Here is a 17,251-nt window from a genome sequence, read left to right as displayed (position 1 = left end):
ACACACAAACACACACACACACACCCACCCCTCAGCTTGACTAAACTTTAGACAGGCTTCTTCCTGACTCTTAGGCTCCTGCTCTCCCTTTTCTTTACTTTAAAAGTTTGCAACTGTAAACTCTTTTTTTAAAATTTTATTTTTGTATATTAGTTTCAGGTGTACAAAACATCATAATGATTAGACATTTACAACCCTCAAAAAGTGATAACCCACCCAAGTCTACTACCCATCTGACATTGTATATAGATGGGTAGCAGACTTGGGGGGGTTATTCCCTGAGTTTATATTCCCTATGCTGTACTTTACATCCTATGACCAGATAGATAGATATTTAATTATAGTTGACATTCAATATTACTCTACATCAGCTTCGGGTGTACAGCACAGTGGTCAGGCATCTATCTACACAGTCTATGAAGTGATTCCCCCTGATAAGTCAAGTACCCATCTGGCACCTTACATAATCTTTTAATCTGCCTCTTCAAGATGCAAAACTTTTCCCAGGCTTTGGTGGTTGTACAGCTCAAGAATGTCTCTCTCAAGGACCCAGAAGCCATCCCGTAGAAATGTAATCATACAAGGATATAAGGTTTCTATCTCTCAGTCTCTGTGGAAGGGTAAGAGCCTAACTTCCAGAAGGGATAATTCGCAAACACAGATGACCTAATGGCATTGACCAACCTCCTCCCTACTGGAGTACTTGCCCACTAGTTCATTTAGGACTTAAAAATCCCCCCATCTCTGGTTCCAGCAGAGTTGAGTTTGATCTGTCTCCCCTATTACCGGTCTAAAATAAAGTCTCCCTTGCTTGTTTAACTTAGATTTGGGATTGTTAACATCAAGTGAGTCCTGAATGATGCCTGGCAACCATGTTGTGTTGTCTTAGTCCATTTACTCTGCCATTTTTTCTCATAACTGCTCCTCCATCCTCAAACTTCTCATACCTCTACTTAATCCTCATTCTCAGTTGATAACCTTGCTTTCTAGATCACTGAGGAAATAGAAGATACCAGAACAGGCTTTCTGTGGAAAACCACTCCTCCAACCACCTACCTGCACGTGTGCCCAGATTTCCCGCCTTCCTTGTCTCTATAGGTACCAGAGACCCTATGCACTTGTGCTCATTCAAGCCTCTGCTTGTGTAAACCTCCTCTGTCTCATGCTTCAATATTTTTGTGCTTTACAGGTTCAGAGAAAAATAAGTAACAGTGACACTTTCACATTCAGTCATAAAATTATGTGTGTAAAATATGTACCCAACTGCTAATTCCTGTTGTAAAATTGCTGATCTGAAGCTTCAGAGTGGCAGTTACTACACTCTCTTGCCTTATACTGATTAAAATAAGAGAAATAAGTAATCTCCCATCCTTGGAAGTCAAAGTAACATTGTATTTGCCACAATGAAGTTTTCCTCATTCTATAGTTGATTTGCACATTTCTGACTATGTATAAATGTCAGCTGAGCTGCTTTTCATTGAAGCCGAATAAAACGCATCCCAGAGCTTTAAACTATTTTAAAGGTCTCCCTGCAGTTTCTAATTTGTTATTACACAGCTCTGATGGGCTGGGTCCTCTCTGGAAAAGTTCAAGGGTTAAAAACAATTACCTCTTCAAGGACATCAGCAAGCTTACTGAGGATCTCTTCAGGAAGGCTCTGGAATGTTGGAACGCTGAAAAATAAAATAGAGATGATGCTGAAGGCATGAATAGCAATTTACTTTCATAAATAAAACATCAATATGTCTGAATGAAAATGCAAAAGCATTTCACAGCAAAGAATCTGTAAATGAAAATCAAAGCAATAACGTAAGTGTGATTTGATGACTAACAGGGAAAAGACATGTAGTAGAAAGAACTTGGGGGTTGGACAGCATCACGATCAAATCCTACTTACATTTATCTGTGTGACCTTGAATGCCTCCGCTATAATGGGAAAAAAACACTCTCTCCCTTATCAGCCTACTGTCATCAGACTCCTTGCAGTTCCAACTCCCTCTCTGAGTCCCTCCCCCCCCCCACACACACACACAAGCACACGCACGCGCACACACACAATTTTTTACAGGACAACTGCTACTCATTCTTTAGGACACAGCTTGATTGATGGTGATACATTCAGACATGCAATCATTCATTCAACAATGTTGGAATCTCCCTACTCTCCCAATCCCACCCCCGCTAGATCAGGGACTCCTATTGTGAACTCTTTCATCCCTTACGACAACTGTAATTCGGTAATGGGATATTTATTACTGGGCATCTTCCCTGCTAGAATTAAAACTCCACAAAAATAACATCTGTCTTGTTTAACCCCTGTATTTTCAGTGATTTACATATAACAACTCAATAACATGTTTTAAATAAAATTATGCAAGTGTGGATGTGAGAATGCTTCCTAGGACAGTTATAAGGATCAGATCAAACAGGGTAAAGAGCCAGACACTCATAGTAGACACTGAAAAATGTTAATTTTGTTCTTTTCATCCTCTTCTCTTATTTTTCCTCATTGACCAGCAAATGAAAAACTGCTGAATGATATTGAATACATGAAGCAACAAAACTTATTTTATATGTGAAATAGTAATGATTGAAAAAAAAATAGTCATTGATACATAATTCTTGAAATTCCACTGGAAAATCTAACTGGAATGTGGAACTAAATTCTCATTTAACCCTACATCAATGCTTGAATAGAGAAAAGACTATATAAATGAGTGCAGATACATTTATATGTATACTATCAATAGTTTTGACTTGTTTAGAATGATACAATGAAAGAAACCATAACATATCATTTGGATACAAGCATGAAAGTTTTATTGTTAATTTGTCTGTCATGCTGATTCCCATTACTTAGTATAAAGGCTATTGATAAAATCCCAAAGTTTTATGCAGAGGTATAACAACTCACCCAGGACCATCTGTTCCACCAGATTTACTGGTGTGGTCTGAGCCGTGTGGGTTTTAATGTCCAGAAGGCAGCCTATTTCAGCATCTGGATAGAACATATCACAGAAAGAGAGGAAGATAGAGGAAGCTGTTTCCAGAAGGTATGGAGGTTGAAAAATGAAACCCTTCCTTGTTCTTTTAATGAGCTGTTTTTCAGTTTATCAGAGATGTAAGAATAATTAGACTGTTTCTGTCCCAGTGGGTATTTATGGAAACGCAAACTACAACTGAGTTTTTCTCATGTTATTGTAATTGGCCCCCTCTTTTGACAGGCCTATTACGTCTGTGTTATGTCTATATCAAGTCATATTATAACACTTTCATTTTCACGACAGTTCTTATCCATGAGAAAAAATTTAATATTTGCTTGACCACATAACACTAAATGAAAACAAAAACATTAAGTTTTAGAAGGGCATTTTAAATACATTATCTTTTACAATTTTACTTATTTTTTTTCAGCTTTATTGAGTTGTGATTGACAAAATCGTAAGCTATTTAAAGTGTACACTGCGATGATTTGATATATGTATATTCTGTGAAAAGACTCCTCCCATGTAGTTAATCTAGTTAATAACATCTTTTACGTCACATATTTATCTTTTTGTGTGTGTGAGAACATTCAAGTTCTACTCTCTTAGCAAATTTCAATCATACAATACAATGTTATCAACTGTAAGTGCCACCGTATACATTAGATCCTCCGACATTATTTATCTTATAGCTCAAAGTTTGTACCCTTTTACCAGACTCCCTGCGCCTCAACCCAGTGACCAATTTTCTACTCTACATTTCTATGAGTTTAGGTTTTTATTAAATTCCATATATAAGTGATACCATGCAGTGTTGTCTTTCTCTGTCTGGTTTATTTCACTTGGTGTAATTCCCTCAAGGTCCATCCATATTGTTGCAAAGAGCAGGTTTCCTTCTTTCCCATCCCTGATAATATTCCATTGTGTATATATATTATGTTTTTTATTTTTTTTTTTACAATTTTAAATGCCTCAAAATATTCAGCAGCATTTACTACCAATAAGAATTCAGGATGATTTTTAAGAAACATTCTAAAAATTATTAGTAACAACTGAAGCTTGTAGATTTTTAAAAAAATGGAAATTAATTAGCAGAAAAATAAGAGGCTTTGCTTTCATAAATTATTCTGAAAACAATTTTGTAGTCACCTTTAAAATCCTAAGATCTCTATCTCTCTAAACAGTTAGATAAGTTCGCCCATGTAATTAATCTGCTTTCTAAGAATTATTGGTCCACTGATAGCTTGAACACCAAGAACAAAAGAATTAAGGATTTTTATACTTTGAAATTCTAACCATGAAACATCTTGGTTCAATTTTTCCAGAAACATCAAAAAACATTAGTGTAGTTTTTCATATCTGATAACTCAAGATGAAATCATCTATGATTTAGAAAACTTAAGGCAAAATAATTATAAGGACAAACTTCCATAAAATGTTTAAACAGTAAAGAAGAATATTTTCACTTATGTTAAAAAATTATTTATGATAATTTACATGCTAATTATAAGTAATTCTTACAGATCTATTAAAACATTTGGTTCCCTAAGGACTTGCAATAGGCCTGAAATTACAGAATGCACTTGAAAGTAATATAATAGAGATGATTTAACGTGTGGAGTATTTCCATTGGATTTTCTAATTGAAAGAAGTAAGGAGTTGGAATTTGAATGGACAATACTAAAAGATGAGATTTGAGTGGTTTCTATTTGCTAGGTACTGGACTAAGGGTTTCATAGATAATATAAATTTTATTTTTATAATAACTTTATCAAATACTGTTGTTACTGTCACCCATTTTACAGATAAGACAACTGGGATATTGAGAGTTTGCCTGAGGTCACACGACTCAGTATGGGTGAAGTCATTTTCCACCTGAATGACTGTGGAGCTAATCACTTACTCAGTAACACACTTTACAGTAAAAGTACTCAGAAATGCCACATGTAACTTTCAAAACAGTACTATAGTTTTTGATAATCATTTAGAAATGAATTATTAATGTTAATAACATTGATTTAGTAACTCATTTATTAACCAACTTTTTGCTGTGAAAAACAGTATCAAATAAATTGAAAGGCTGAAAGAATAGTCCAAGAATCACCTGTATTCCCACCACCTAGATTTGCAGCTGTTAACATTGTGCCATCTTTGCTCTATCTCTACCTTCAACCCATTTATTTTTCTGTATGTGTATAGATAGATTTTATAATTTTTGATGAAATTTTTAAAGTAAACTGCAGATATCATCAAAATTCACCCCTAATACTTTTTGTTTTTTTAAGGAGGGTGCAGCTCACACTGGCCCATGCAGGGATTGAACCAGCAACCTTGGTGTTATCAGCACCACACTCTAACCAACTGAGCTAACCAGCCACGCCCTTAATACTTTAGTATATATATCCTAAAAAATAAGAACATGTTCCTAAATAAATAACTATAGTACCATTATCATACATAAGAAAAATTAACTACAATTCCCTAATGTCATCTAATATCTATTCCATATTCAAATATTACAAATTGTTCAAAAATTTCATTGTCATTTTTTTTTTCTTTTCAAACCAGGATCCATAAAAATCCATACACCTCTTTTAGCTATTATGTTTCTCTGGTTTCTTATCCTATAACAATCCTCCTACCTTACCCCCATTATTACATTAACTTTTTGAACAGACTAGGACAATTGTCTTATTGGATGTCCCTCATTCTGAATTGGTCTTAGTGATTTTATTTCTGGTAATCTACTATCGAAAATAACTAACAGTGAGGGAAGGGATCTAAGTACAAAGAATTTTATTACATCCATGTGTCTTAAAAAAAAAAAAAAAAAAAAAGGGCCTCTTACATTTTTTTTTTTAACATAAAAACATACAGCAGCAGTACTCAAATGCGGTCTGGGAGCCCAGGATTTCCCAAGACCCTTTCAAGGGGGTCCTCAAAGTCAAAACAAATAGTGTAAGTTGCAATTTGCCTTCTTCACTGTTCTTTTACATGTGTACCATAGAATTCTCCAGAGGCTATATGATGACATCATTATTTTGATGGTTAATAGGTGCATGCTTGTATGATCCTGATGTTTTCTAGAATTTTTTTAAGGTAGTAGAAGTAGGTTTATGATATGCATGCTAGTTACAGAAATTAACTCAGTGTTTTTTCAGTACTTCTATGTACTATTACTAGTTAGTTGTCATGTGCCTGCTATAAATTTAATAGACATAAATAAATTTATAAATTTATAAATAAATTTAATCTCCATAAATTTATTATCATCTAATAAATCATTTTTTGAAATTCTGAAGTTTTCCCTCTTCCTAAGTGGAAAACAATAAAAAGCAAATATATATGGATATTTTGTGTTGCAATAATAGTTTTATACATTTTTCAAAAACATTTGTAACTTTTTAAATTTTATCTAAAATTTATAATTTTAGAATTTTGTAATAATTGTTAATATTAAGAATTTAATAAAAGAAAGTTTATTATACAATTCTTATTTTTAAATAAGATTGGAAGATTCATATTCTCAAGCCACAGCTGCCAATTTCTAAGTCTAAAGACGCTGAAAAATATAAAAAAGGACACATCAGAAATTAACTGAATCATGGACTGAGTAAATCTAGTCCAAAGTAATTTACAGACACTGGAAATAAGAAATAAAAATATGACCCAAATATATCTTTGCCTCAGCATTACAGATGATAATTTACCTTATTGTCTTATGTAACAGAACATTTTAAAAATAATATCATGTCAGTTGTTAATAGCATTTTGATCCTAATTTTTCAAAATTTTAAGAAAAGTATATTGAGTTTTTAAGTGTAGACATAATGAAGTTTTTAAAAGCCAAAAAAATGTTTGGTAAAGCTTTTCAAATTAGAAATATAAAAGTAAGTGGAGCATCTTACAGGGTGAATTTCCATACTGCAATGACTGCAGAAGCCCACAGGATAGCTGAGCGATTAACAAAGCCCTCCAGGCTTCACGTTGCTGAATGCCTGCTTGATGAAGTCAGGAAAATAAATAATTGCACTGCCTCTTGCCAATGACATAGCACCTTACTGAATTAAAAATTAAGCTGCAAACACAAAGACGAGTTAAGATTTTGCCTGTAGAATTGTACTTTTGCCTTACAAATGAATCATTCTATAGCCATGGTTTAACTTGTTTTGCTTGTTATTCATCTTGTATCAGAACCAACTAATCATCAAATGAGATCTTTTATATGAATGCTTGGCAGCAGACACAAGTGGTACTGAACTAGTAAGTGTGCAATAACTTTTAAAATTTTATAGCTTATCCTGGAATAACTATGTTAACATTTGTACTGATGGTGCAAAAGCAATGGTGACCCCTCAGCACATCTTACGGCAGTAACACCAAATTGTCCTAGTTGTCATTATATTTTTTCACCACATATAGAAAAAAAAAAAAGAAACAAAATAAAATGCCAGTTGCAATTTAAGATTATTTTAGTGAAACAGTAAAAGTTATTAATTTTATTAAAATTTAAACTTCATGTGTGGATCATTTTAATATCATGTGACAAATGGCAAGTAAAGAGAAAGCACTTCTGCTGCAATATTGAATTATGATGATTGTCTCAAGGAAAATGACTTGTGTAATTGTTGGAGTTGCAAGCTGCATTAGCTACTTTTTTCATGGAACATCATTTTTACTTGGCAATGACCAACAAACTTCGGTTATTCAGACTTAAGTATCTGGTAGACAACTTTTTGAAAAAGACAAAATGAGCCTGTCACTTTGAGGAAAACAACAGACAGTATTTGTTGCCAATAATATAATTCAAACTTCTGAATGAAAATTAAAACTTCAGAAAACTTTTGTCTGCTCTTGTGGGCTTAAAAGACTTTCAATACTTGAAGACTTTCTGATGAGATTACTGGTGATATTTGATATTAACAAATGAGAGGTGTGTTTTTTTAATATTGGAAATTCTGTATAATTCAGTAAACCAATATTTTCCAGATGACCAATGCAGGATGTTATAAAATCATGTATGGGGAAAGATCTATTCAAAGTAAAAGATGGATCAATGGATTTTAATGTAATGAAGTACGAAAAAATTTCATGGATGTGGTTTCTGATGCCGTGTTGCAACTAAGCTTTAATAAATTACCATTTTTTGGTTTGGGGATAGTATCAAATAATTTCCACAATTATCTGAAAATGCCATTAGCATAATCCTCCCTAGTGGCCTGATTTTTTCATATACTTCAACAAAAACAACAGAAATTCAAAAAATGGAATGCAGAATGCAGAATCAGATATGAGAATTTGTTGTTTTCTACTAAGCTGGATATTGACAGATTTTGAAAAATATAAACTCAAGCTTCTCTTTTCACTAACTTTTTTTTTTGTAAAATAGTTATTTTCATTAAAAATAGGCTCGGGGATGGCCGGTTAGCTCAGTTAGTTAGAGTGCGGTGCTCTTAACAACAAGTTGTCCATTGAATCCTCACATGGGCCACTGTGAGCTGCACCCTCCACAACTAGATGGAAACAACTACTTGACTTGGAACTGATGGGTCCTGGAAAAACACACTTAAATATAAATAAAAAGTTAAAAACAAAATAGGCTCTTTAGGTTAACATGTGCTTGGTTTATTTTTGATGTTTTTAAATGAATTAGGAAATAAATATTTTAAGATATTATCATTTTTAACTCTTAATACAGGCAGTATCAATAGACATAACCCACATAAATCAGAGAACCCCTGACATACACTGATTAAAAGTAACATTGATGAAAAGGATATAAAACATGGAATACTTACAAGATAATATTACAAGGAAAGGATAATACAAATGATGTATAGCATACGATAATCATGTTTTTATTAAAGACCGTTACAATTATGAACAGAGAATCTTTGCAGGAAAATGTCAGGTTGACAAGGATTGTGTTAGGTTCAATTACTATTAGTCTTCTTTTTCCTTTCTATTTTTTCATATTTTCAATTTTTTTCTACATTGTAAATGTATCTTTACAATACCAAAAAATATGAAATGCACAATTATGGTTATGACTAGATAAAATGTATCTTAATGGGTCTAAAAAGAAAAAAGTTCTATATTGTTGATAAAATATTATAATTTAACTAATTTACTTGTTTATTTATTAAAACTTATTGAGTGCCTACTATGTGCCATAACTTATTGTAGGTGGCAAAGATTCTTGCATATTGATTAGAAAAATATGTTTTAAAAGAATAAACATAAATGATATATATTATATATATATATATATATATATATATATTATGGTATGTTAAATAAAGACAATAGAATTTTACATTATAAAAAGTCAAACAGGGTAATAGGGTTTACAATGGGAGGAGGAGTAGGTTGAAATATTAAATAGGACCAGGATCTCCTCATTGAGAATGTGTGATTTTAGCAAATATCTGAGAATGGTGAAGGAGATAGTTAACTGGAGATCTAAGAAAGAGCAACCAGGCAGAGGTAAGGAGGGCAAAGGATTTTAAATGCTAAGTGGATTCCAGAAGCAGCAAAGTGCTTAGGGTGTCTAGAGTTCAGTGAGTTGGAAGAGAGTGGAGGGGGAGGGGTCAGATCACAAAGGGGCTAGTAGACCATTCTAAGGATTTAGCTTTAATCTGAGTGAAATGTGAAGGCGAGGTGTGACATGGTCTTACTTACTACACATTAAAGACATTCCTCTGTCAGCTCTATAGATAATAAACTGCAAGGGGACAAGAGTAGAAGCTGGTAGACCAGGTAGAGCCAACTGCATGAGCAATAATAGAGTTCAGAAAGGGTGGAAGCAATGGAGGTGGTGAGAAGCAGTTAAGCTCTGCTATATTTTAAAAGTAGAAGCAGCATGATTTCCTGGTAGTAATTTTCTTGTCCACCTCATGTGGATAAGAGAGAAAGAGGGGAGACAATGACAACTCTCTGCAGTTGTTAAAGAACTTACATAAAACAGTTTTGTTTTTATACAGAAAAAGCAATATTTTTATAATCTACTTAGTAGCAAAGCATTTGATTTTTTTCAGAAAGTTTTAGTGTTTTTTTACAATAACCAAAGAGTATCAGATGTAACCAGGTATGTATAAAGCAAGTTATCTCTTGAATAAACATAAGTATTGAAATAGTAATAGTTCAACAATGTCCTCTACCTACAGCAGAGCATACAGAGTTACATTAATTATCTTTGGGTAACTTTTGGAGAACAGCAGACTTTTTATTTTGTCATAAGAAATCAGCTCTGTATCAAGTTTAATGCCAAGAATACTGACAGGTATTGTTTATCTCTATGCTAGTAGCTTCCTACAGCTCATTCCAATTAAATAAAAGCAGAAATCTCTGGCTTACCCAAGAAATCAATTTCTATTGATGAAAGATTAAAGTAAGGACCCTTCTTAACCTTACAGATATCTGATCTTTCCCCTTTATGAGCTCATCAGGTTGTCTGTCTGCCCTCAACATGTTTTTCTCCCTTAATTGGATGATTTGGCATTGATCTTGGTTCAGTCTGTTATGCAATAGTCTTATAACTGGTCTTCCTTTGCCCCCTTCTTCGTTGTCTCCCACCCCAATTTGCTTTACACATCACTGTCAGATTTTTTTTTTCTATGAGTAACATTCAGTCATTATCACACAATGGCTCTAATTCTTCAATAGCTACCTATTATCTATCAGGTTATAAGAATAACAAGAATTTATTTTGCATGTAAGACTACTTTAGATAAAGCAAACCATTATCGATACATAAGGTATAATTTTATCACCAATTAATATAATTTAAATTCCTTGTCCTGGAAGACTGTATAGTTAATTAAGCATATGGGATTTAGAATGAAAGAGAATCAAGTTGAATTTTTCTCTGCTACTAATTATTAGCTATGCCTTTGGCAAATAATTTAACCTCTGTAAGTCTCATCCTCTTTAGCTTAAAAAGGGGGGTTTTGCAGGTAGGGTTTTGATGAAAATAAGCAAAACAGTAGATGTGAAGCATTAAGAAGGTGCCTGACACAGTAAACTTTCAATAAACATTAGCAGCCACCACAAGTATACACAGTTGTTGTTCTAAATGTTATTACTGTTTAAGATGCTCAGTAATCAAAATCAACTTTCAATATGTCAGATATGGATCTCAGTGTAGACTCAAGAATATTGGAAATAACCATTTCTTCATTTTCTTAAATCAAATTATATTTGATTTGGAGTATCAAGCCTTATTTTTCAGCAAGATATTGATTCATTATATTCATTGTTTGGCTCTTCCCCAAGGTCATACCTCAACCCAGGAGGTAAGTCATGCCCACAAGGTAGGGAATAAAGTCTCTAATCTTCCTGTTATAAAGGTCACAAAAAACCCTTGAAATCCAATGGCTCTCAGTTTTTGTGACCACAGAGGAGGAATGAAACCTTTGATCAAGCTCAGAAGCCTGGTACTTCCAGTCAGCCTCCCTAGTGAGTCCAAGCAGAGAAACCCACTGTTGGAGAAATATCTCCAAGGTTCTCTTCTTTCTCCTTTTGACTCCAGATACCCTTTGGAATCCCTTTAAATGCATTTAGGCTTTGAGAATACATTGGAGGTGTCTTATCTTCTGGAAGCTTCCAGTATTGATCAAAAATTCAGATCACGAAATGCAAAGAGCCTACAAATCTGTCTTGAAAAGGAAAAATGGGATAATATAGGGAAAATGATTTCCATTTGAAATAGAACTGTCCTCCAGATCCATCCCTAACATTGGCAGCGCCTTGATCTTCTGTGCAACAATGTGCCATCCACCACAACCATCCTATCCTCACACACAGACACAGCTGCCTTTTGGTCAACACTCACACAAAGAGGTGGGAAAAATAGCAGGGCAGGAAGAAAGGACCTGGGAGAAGGCCAGTGCAGACCCTATAAACAAACTCAGGGCCAACCGGGCAGGAAAGTCCAGGGTCCTGGTCTTTGCACGTGGTATTGAAGGGATCAGGGCACATCCTTTTAGTTTCTCACCAAGAGGAGGGGCATACTCAGGAGAAACTAGAGGATAGCCCTTCCAAAGCAAAGAGGTCAGGGACAGGTGGCTCTAAGAATGGTACAAGTGTCCTCTTCCCTGGTTTTCCATTCCTCTCCTGCCCTTACTGAGTGCTGTAAACACTTCCTTTCCCTACATAAACCTTACGTTGTATGCCTTTTCTCAGGTAAACTCTGCAAGTACATTCTCCCTCATCTCTTTAGTCATGTGATATATCCTAATTCAAATGATTTAATAATGGTAGAAGTTGTTTCAATGTTTAAAAAGGCAAAAATCTATGAAACAATTATTCCTGCAACTCTCATTTAGACAAGAGTTATATTCTCATCACTTACGTATCTTTCTTACCATCCTAACTCCAGGTAGTATGTGTAAGAGGTGGGAAAATCACATCACCATAGTAAATTTCAGTGTTTGTATTTCTGCTGTAGCAATATTAACTCTGGCCTGAGCAATTTTAAACAAATGCCATGAAATAGTATGAGTGAAATTGCGTTTGAAATTGCTTTAATTTCAAATGAAGCCATCAAACAAATTATCAGTGATCGAGTTACTTGAAACACAAAAATTCTTTTAAAAATTTCTAAAAACTATCTTCTAAAACTATGCTATACTATCTAACTACAAACTATCAAATTTGATTTTAATGTTATTCAATTCTGTAGATTACCCAGATTTTCAAAAGCAAGTACCAAGCTCTTACAACACATTTTTGGTCAAAATGCCATAGGCTAGTTGTCTCCAAACTTTAAAGTCATTAGAAGTTCTGATTCAAAAAGTCATGGAATGGGTTCCCAGAATTCAATGTATTTTTTAAATTTTAATAAAATATATGTAACATAAATGTATCATTTTAATCATTTATAAATGCACAGTTCAATGGTATTAAATGTATTCCTATTGTTGGGCAATCATCACCACTATCCATCTCTAGAACTTTCTCATGCTCCCAAACTGAAAGTCTATGCCAATAAAACAATACTGTCTCATTTTCCTCTCCCTCCAGTCCCTGTAACCACCATTCCACATTCTGTCTCTATGAATTTAGACATGCTAGCTACCTCATATAAATGGCATCATATAGTATTTATCTTTCCATGACAGGCTTAATTCACTTAGCATAGCATCCAAAAGTTTCATCCATGTTGTTCAATGTATGTTTTACAAGCTACTCCAATAATTTCAGTTGGTATATGCTAATTTTAAATAATCACTAACACTGAAACATATTCAAGCTTATTTTCTAAAGTGCAGATAAGCTTTTCAAGCTATATTATCGGTTTATTTTTTACATTTTATTTTTAATGTGGTAAGAACAATTGAGATTTGCCCTTTTGACAAATGTTTAAGTGCAAAATACATTGCTGCTGACTATAGGTACAACATTATACAGCAAATCTGTAGAGAATTCATCTTGTTTTACTGAAATTTTATGAGTATATACCACAGTTTCTTTCTCCAATTATATGTAGATGGATATTTAGGTTGTTTCTACATCTTGGTATTGTGAATAGGGCTGCAATGTACCTGGGGGTGCTAATATCTACTCAAGATCCTGATTTCAATTATTTTGCATAAATACGCAGAAACGGAATTGCTGTATTCTATGGTCGTTCTCTTTTTAAATTTTGAGGAACCTCCATACTGTTTGCCATAGCAACTTCATCATCATGCATCCCTTCCAACAGTGTGCAATGTTCCAACTTCTCCACATGCTCGCCAACATTTGTTTTCTTCCTTCTTCTGCTCCTTCTCCTGCTCCTGCTCGTTCTCCTTCTTCTTCTTCTTCTTTTTTTTTTAATAGCCATTATTCTGGCTGACAGGTTAGAGGTGATACCTCATGGTGGTTTTAATCAGTCTTTGAATTCCCACATGTTTGTATAAATTTCATTAAGACTCACCTCAGGGACAACTTCTTCTGGGAAGAAGTCCCTGACAACTTTCTCTCTATAGGTAAGTAGGCATCCAGCCTGAATAGCACCTACTATGTAGTAACTAAGAGTGGGGACTATAGAATCAGGGGAAAAAAAAGGGTTTGGAACCCCAGTGCCTCCACTTCTTAGCTATGTAACTATGGGCAAGTTAATAAAGCCAGTAAGTTTCAGCTCCTTAGCCGGGAAATGGAAACAACAAAATCGAGCTCATAGGTCAGTTGTGAGCAGTCAGTAGGAAACACTTAGCAAAGAAGCTGCCATAGGGTGGGCACTCAGTTAAAGAGACATATAATTCAACGTGTACAATACTATACTTAACAGAGTGTGCCATGTAGTAGGTACTCAAAAGCATGCAAATTAAAGGAATACATTCAATAAAGCCAAATGCAATAAAGCAATAGTGGTTTTGACCTAAGCACATTGCATAGGGGTTGTGCAATGTGCACACTATACAAAGGCGGGGGGAGCTGAATCTCAGCCCACCCACTCTCTGCATGCCACCCATTTTGTCCTAGTAGGGGCTGCATTGGCCCAGAGGAAGGAGTGGTTCTTACATTTCAAAAACATGTGCCATATTTACAGCAATCCTGGTGTGTGCAAAGATCTTCTGCTTGTTATTTTTCATGAATCACATGAATGTTTCCTTGAGGCTATCTACTCAAGAAAAATTCAGAAAAGAAAATTATTGCCTGACAGAGTCTTCTTAAAAAAAAAAAAAAAAAAAAAAGTTACAGTAGCTTTTTGTTTAAACCCACTGAAGGGCTGCTTTCAAAATTAGAACGAAGGTTACCCTGGTGCTCCTGTCAAAATGATCATGAGGATGTGAGGCACTAATGACATACTTTATTAAATTACCTCTGAAATGCTTAATAGCATCTAATGTGGTGCTTATTCAGAAGATTGCACTGCACCTGATCTTTGTTCTGTAAATATTACAATAACCTATTTCTGAGAAAAAGTGAAACTGGAAGGGTTTTTAAGGCATCAAACAAATTGCATCTGATTGTTAAAACTAGAAAAATGAGGTTTTTTTTCAATATTACAACTTTATTTAAAAGACATTTATCTTTAAACACATCATAACTATATAAGTTAAAATTGATTAGGATTAAGGGAAACCTCGGTTTAAGAGGATCTAGTACAGTGAGTTCTCGGGATCTTTTCCTGAATGGAAGCACATGAGATAAAGGAAAAAAAAAAACAGATCAACGCCTCCAGCTGCTTCTCCTCAAGGCCTCTGTTTTCCCCACCTTTCCTTACAACATTTTCTGACAGCCCCTGAGCTCTCTTGAACTGCACTACAAATGAGAAGCCACCCCCAGCAGAGTCACATCCTGGCTCCATCTCCATTCAGTGAGGTACCATTTACAAGGCTTCCGATTTAGGGTTTTCTTTTCAAGTCTACACCCCATTCTTTTCCGTCAGCTATCTAACTTTTCCACAATAATTTAGCTACACCCCCCCCCTTTCTGCCAGCCCCTTCACCATTTTCCACTTCTGCTATAAAACGACACACGTGATGAGAGAACCATATCATGCAGAGGGATCTGGTGTTAATTCGTGTTGCCTCATCACAGCTAAGTACCGTTTTTGTTTTTGTTTTGGTTTTTTTTTATCCATTTCCCCTTAGTACATTAAATTTTAAATATTTAATTCTGCATTAATGATAATCAGCCTAAAAGATTCTGTCCAGATTTTCTACCCAATCTTTTGACCCTTGGGAGGTGTGGTCACCTGACCCCATAGGCTAAGTCTTTTCTACAGTACTGTTTGTTTGTCCACAAGGTGCCACTGGAATCTGGGCAGGATACACCATCACTGTGCATGGATGTCCTATGTACTGCAGAGTGTTTAGAATCTCTAATTCCTACCCATGAAATGCCAGCAATATTCCTGGCCATTGTGATAAGCTAACTACCTGCAGGGGTGATACTGCCCAAGATTTAGAACTATCACTCTATAATTTCATAATTTTCCCAATTCACCAAGTGAGTTTGCTACTTTTTCTGCGTGAAACCTCAAAACCCCTGGTAACTTGCTTCAACTTCCATCGTGTGCTGGCTGGATACCTGTTGCCCAGTAACTTGAACAGTGAAAAGCCATCTGTTTAAAGTGTCTCAGGAAATTTTTTCCTACACCTAGACAGACAAACGGCATCTAGGACTATCCATCCTTGGTTTATAGCTGTTTCCAAAGCCACGCTATTCAAAACATGTTGTTTTTTTTCTTGAATACATTAATAGGCATTCCATACCAAAAGCAGTGTTCCATAAACAAAGAAGATAATTCTGAATTGTAGAAATTTTAAAATTTTCTTTACTACAGGACTTACCAGAGTCTTTATTTTGAAAACAAAACAAAAACAAACAAACAAACAAACAAAAACATTTAGAAAGCTAACTGGAAAGGAAAAAAAAATAGTATTTTCCAAATTTATTTACCCAGGTAATCTATTAATTCAGGATTATCTATTAATTTATTGAGGAACTAGAGTTTCATGCTACATAGTTTGGAATCATTGGCTTATATTAAGGTGACAAAATTCACAATAGTTCCTCTGATTAACATCGAATATGTTTTACAATGGTCTCTTTGTTAATTGCTCCATATTTTTAAGATGAAATTCAGCCATATATTTCCTAAGAAGTCTTGATTGATAATCTCCCAAGTTTCCTTCCTCCTTCTCTCCACTCACTGTAGACTCTGCACAGACAAATCCAAAAAAGCAGGAAGTCCAGATGCCTTTCCTCTGTGCTCCTGAATTAGTCTGTGTCTACCTCTGGCATAATTATTATTGGATTTTTACTGTCAGTTTATTTATACGCCTCACCCTAGGATCGGCAAACTGTGACCCAATGGCTCATTATCTATTTTTGTAAATCAAATTTTAATGGAGGTCAGCCATGCTCACTGGTTCAAGTATTGTTTGTGGCTGCTTCCACAATACAATGGCAGAGTTGAGTAGTTGCAATAGGGACAGTATGGCCTGCAAGCCTTGAGTATTTACTACTTGGCCCTTTAAGGGAAAGTTTGTCAACCCCTGTCCTAGTCTATCACCGTGTTTCCCCGAAAATAAGACCTAGCCAGACAATCAGCTCTAATGAATCTTTTGGAGCAAAAATTAATATAAGACCTGGTCTTATTTTACTATAATATAAGACTGGGTATAATATAATATGATACCGGATCTTATATTAATGTTTGCTCCAAAAGACACCTTAGAGCTGATTGTCCAGTTAGGTCTTATTTTTGGGGAAACAGGGTAGCATCTTGAAGTCAGGTACAGTGTCCAATTCCCTCAGTTTAATGCCTGGCA

The 17,251-nt window shown here is 34.8% G+C and overlaps 1 protein-coding gene and 1 non-coding gene across 4 annotated transcripts in view; both read right to left on the bottom strand.

Moving 5' to 3' along the window:
* PRKG1 (protein kinase cGMP-dependent 1) overlaps positions 1 to 17,251 on the bottom strand; it is a 1,130,349-nt gene that overhangs the window by 291,602 nt on the left and 821,496 nt on the right. For all 3 annotated transcript variants that reach the window (XM_019738600.2, XM_019738591.2, XM_019738608.2), the window contains exon 5: positions 1,610 to 1,673. In XM_019738600.2, coding sequence (XP_019594159.1) covers positions 1,610 to 1,673 — 64 coding nt within the window. The remainder of the gene's footprint in view (positions 1 to 1,609; positions 1,674 to 17,251) is intronic.
* On the bottom strand, positions 5,287 to 5,360 carry TRNAI-GAU (transfer RNA isoleucine (anticodon GAU)). Its single transcript has one exon. It is a non-coding gene; the product is annotated as a tRNA-Ile (tRNA).

This window comes from Rhinolophus sinicus, linkage group LG07 (assembly GCF_036562045.2).
Source record: "Rhinolophus sinicus isolate RSC01 linkage group LG07, ASM3656204v1, whole genome shotgun sequence".
In the NCBI taxonomy this organism is placed as follows: Eukaryota; Metazoa; Chordata; class Mammalia; order Chiroptera; family Rhinolophidae; genus Rhinolophus; species Rhinolophus sinicus.
The sequence above is the reverse complement of the archived record's forward strand: the minus strand, read 5'-3'. Positions and strand labels throughout refer to the sequence as shown.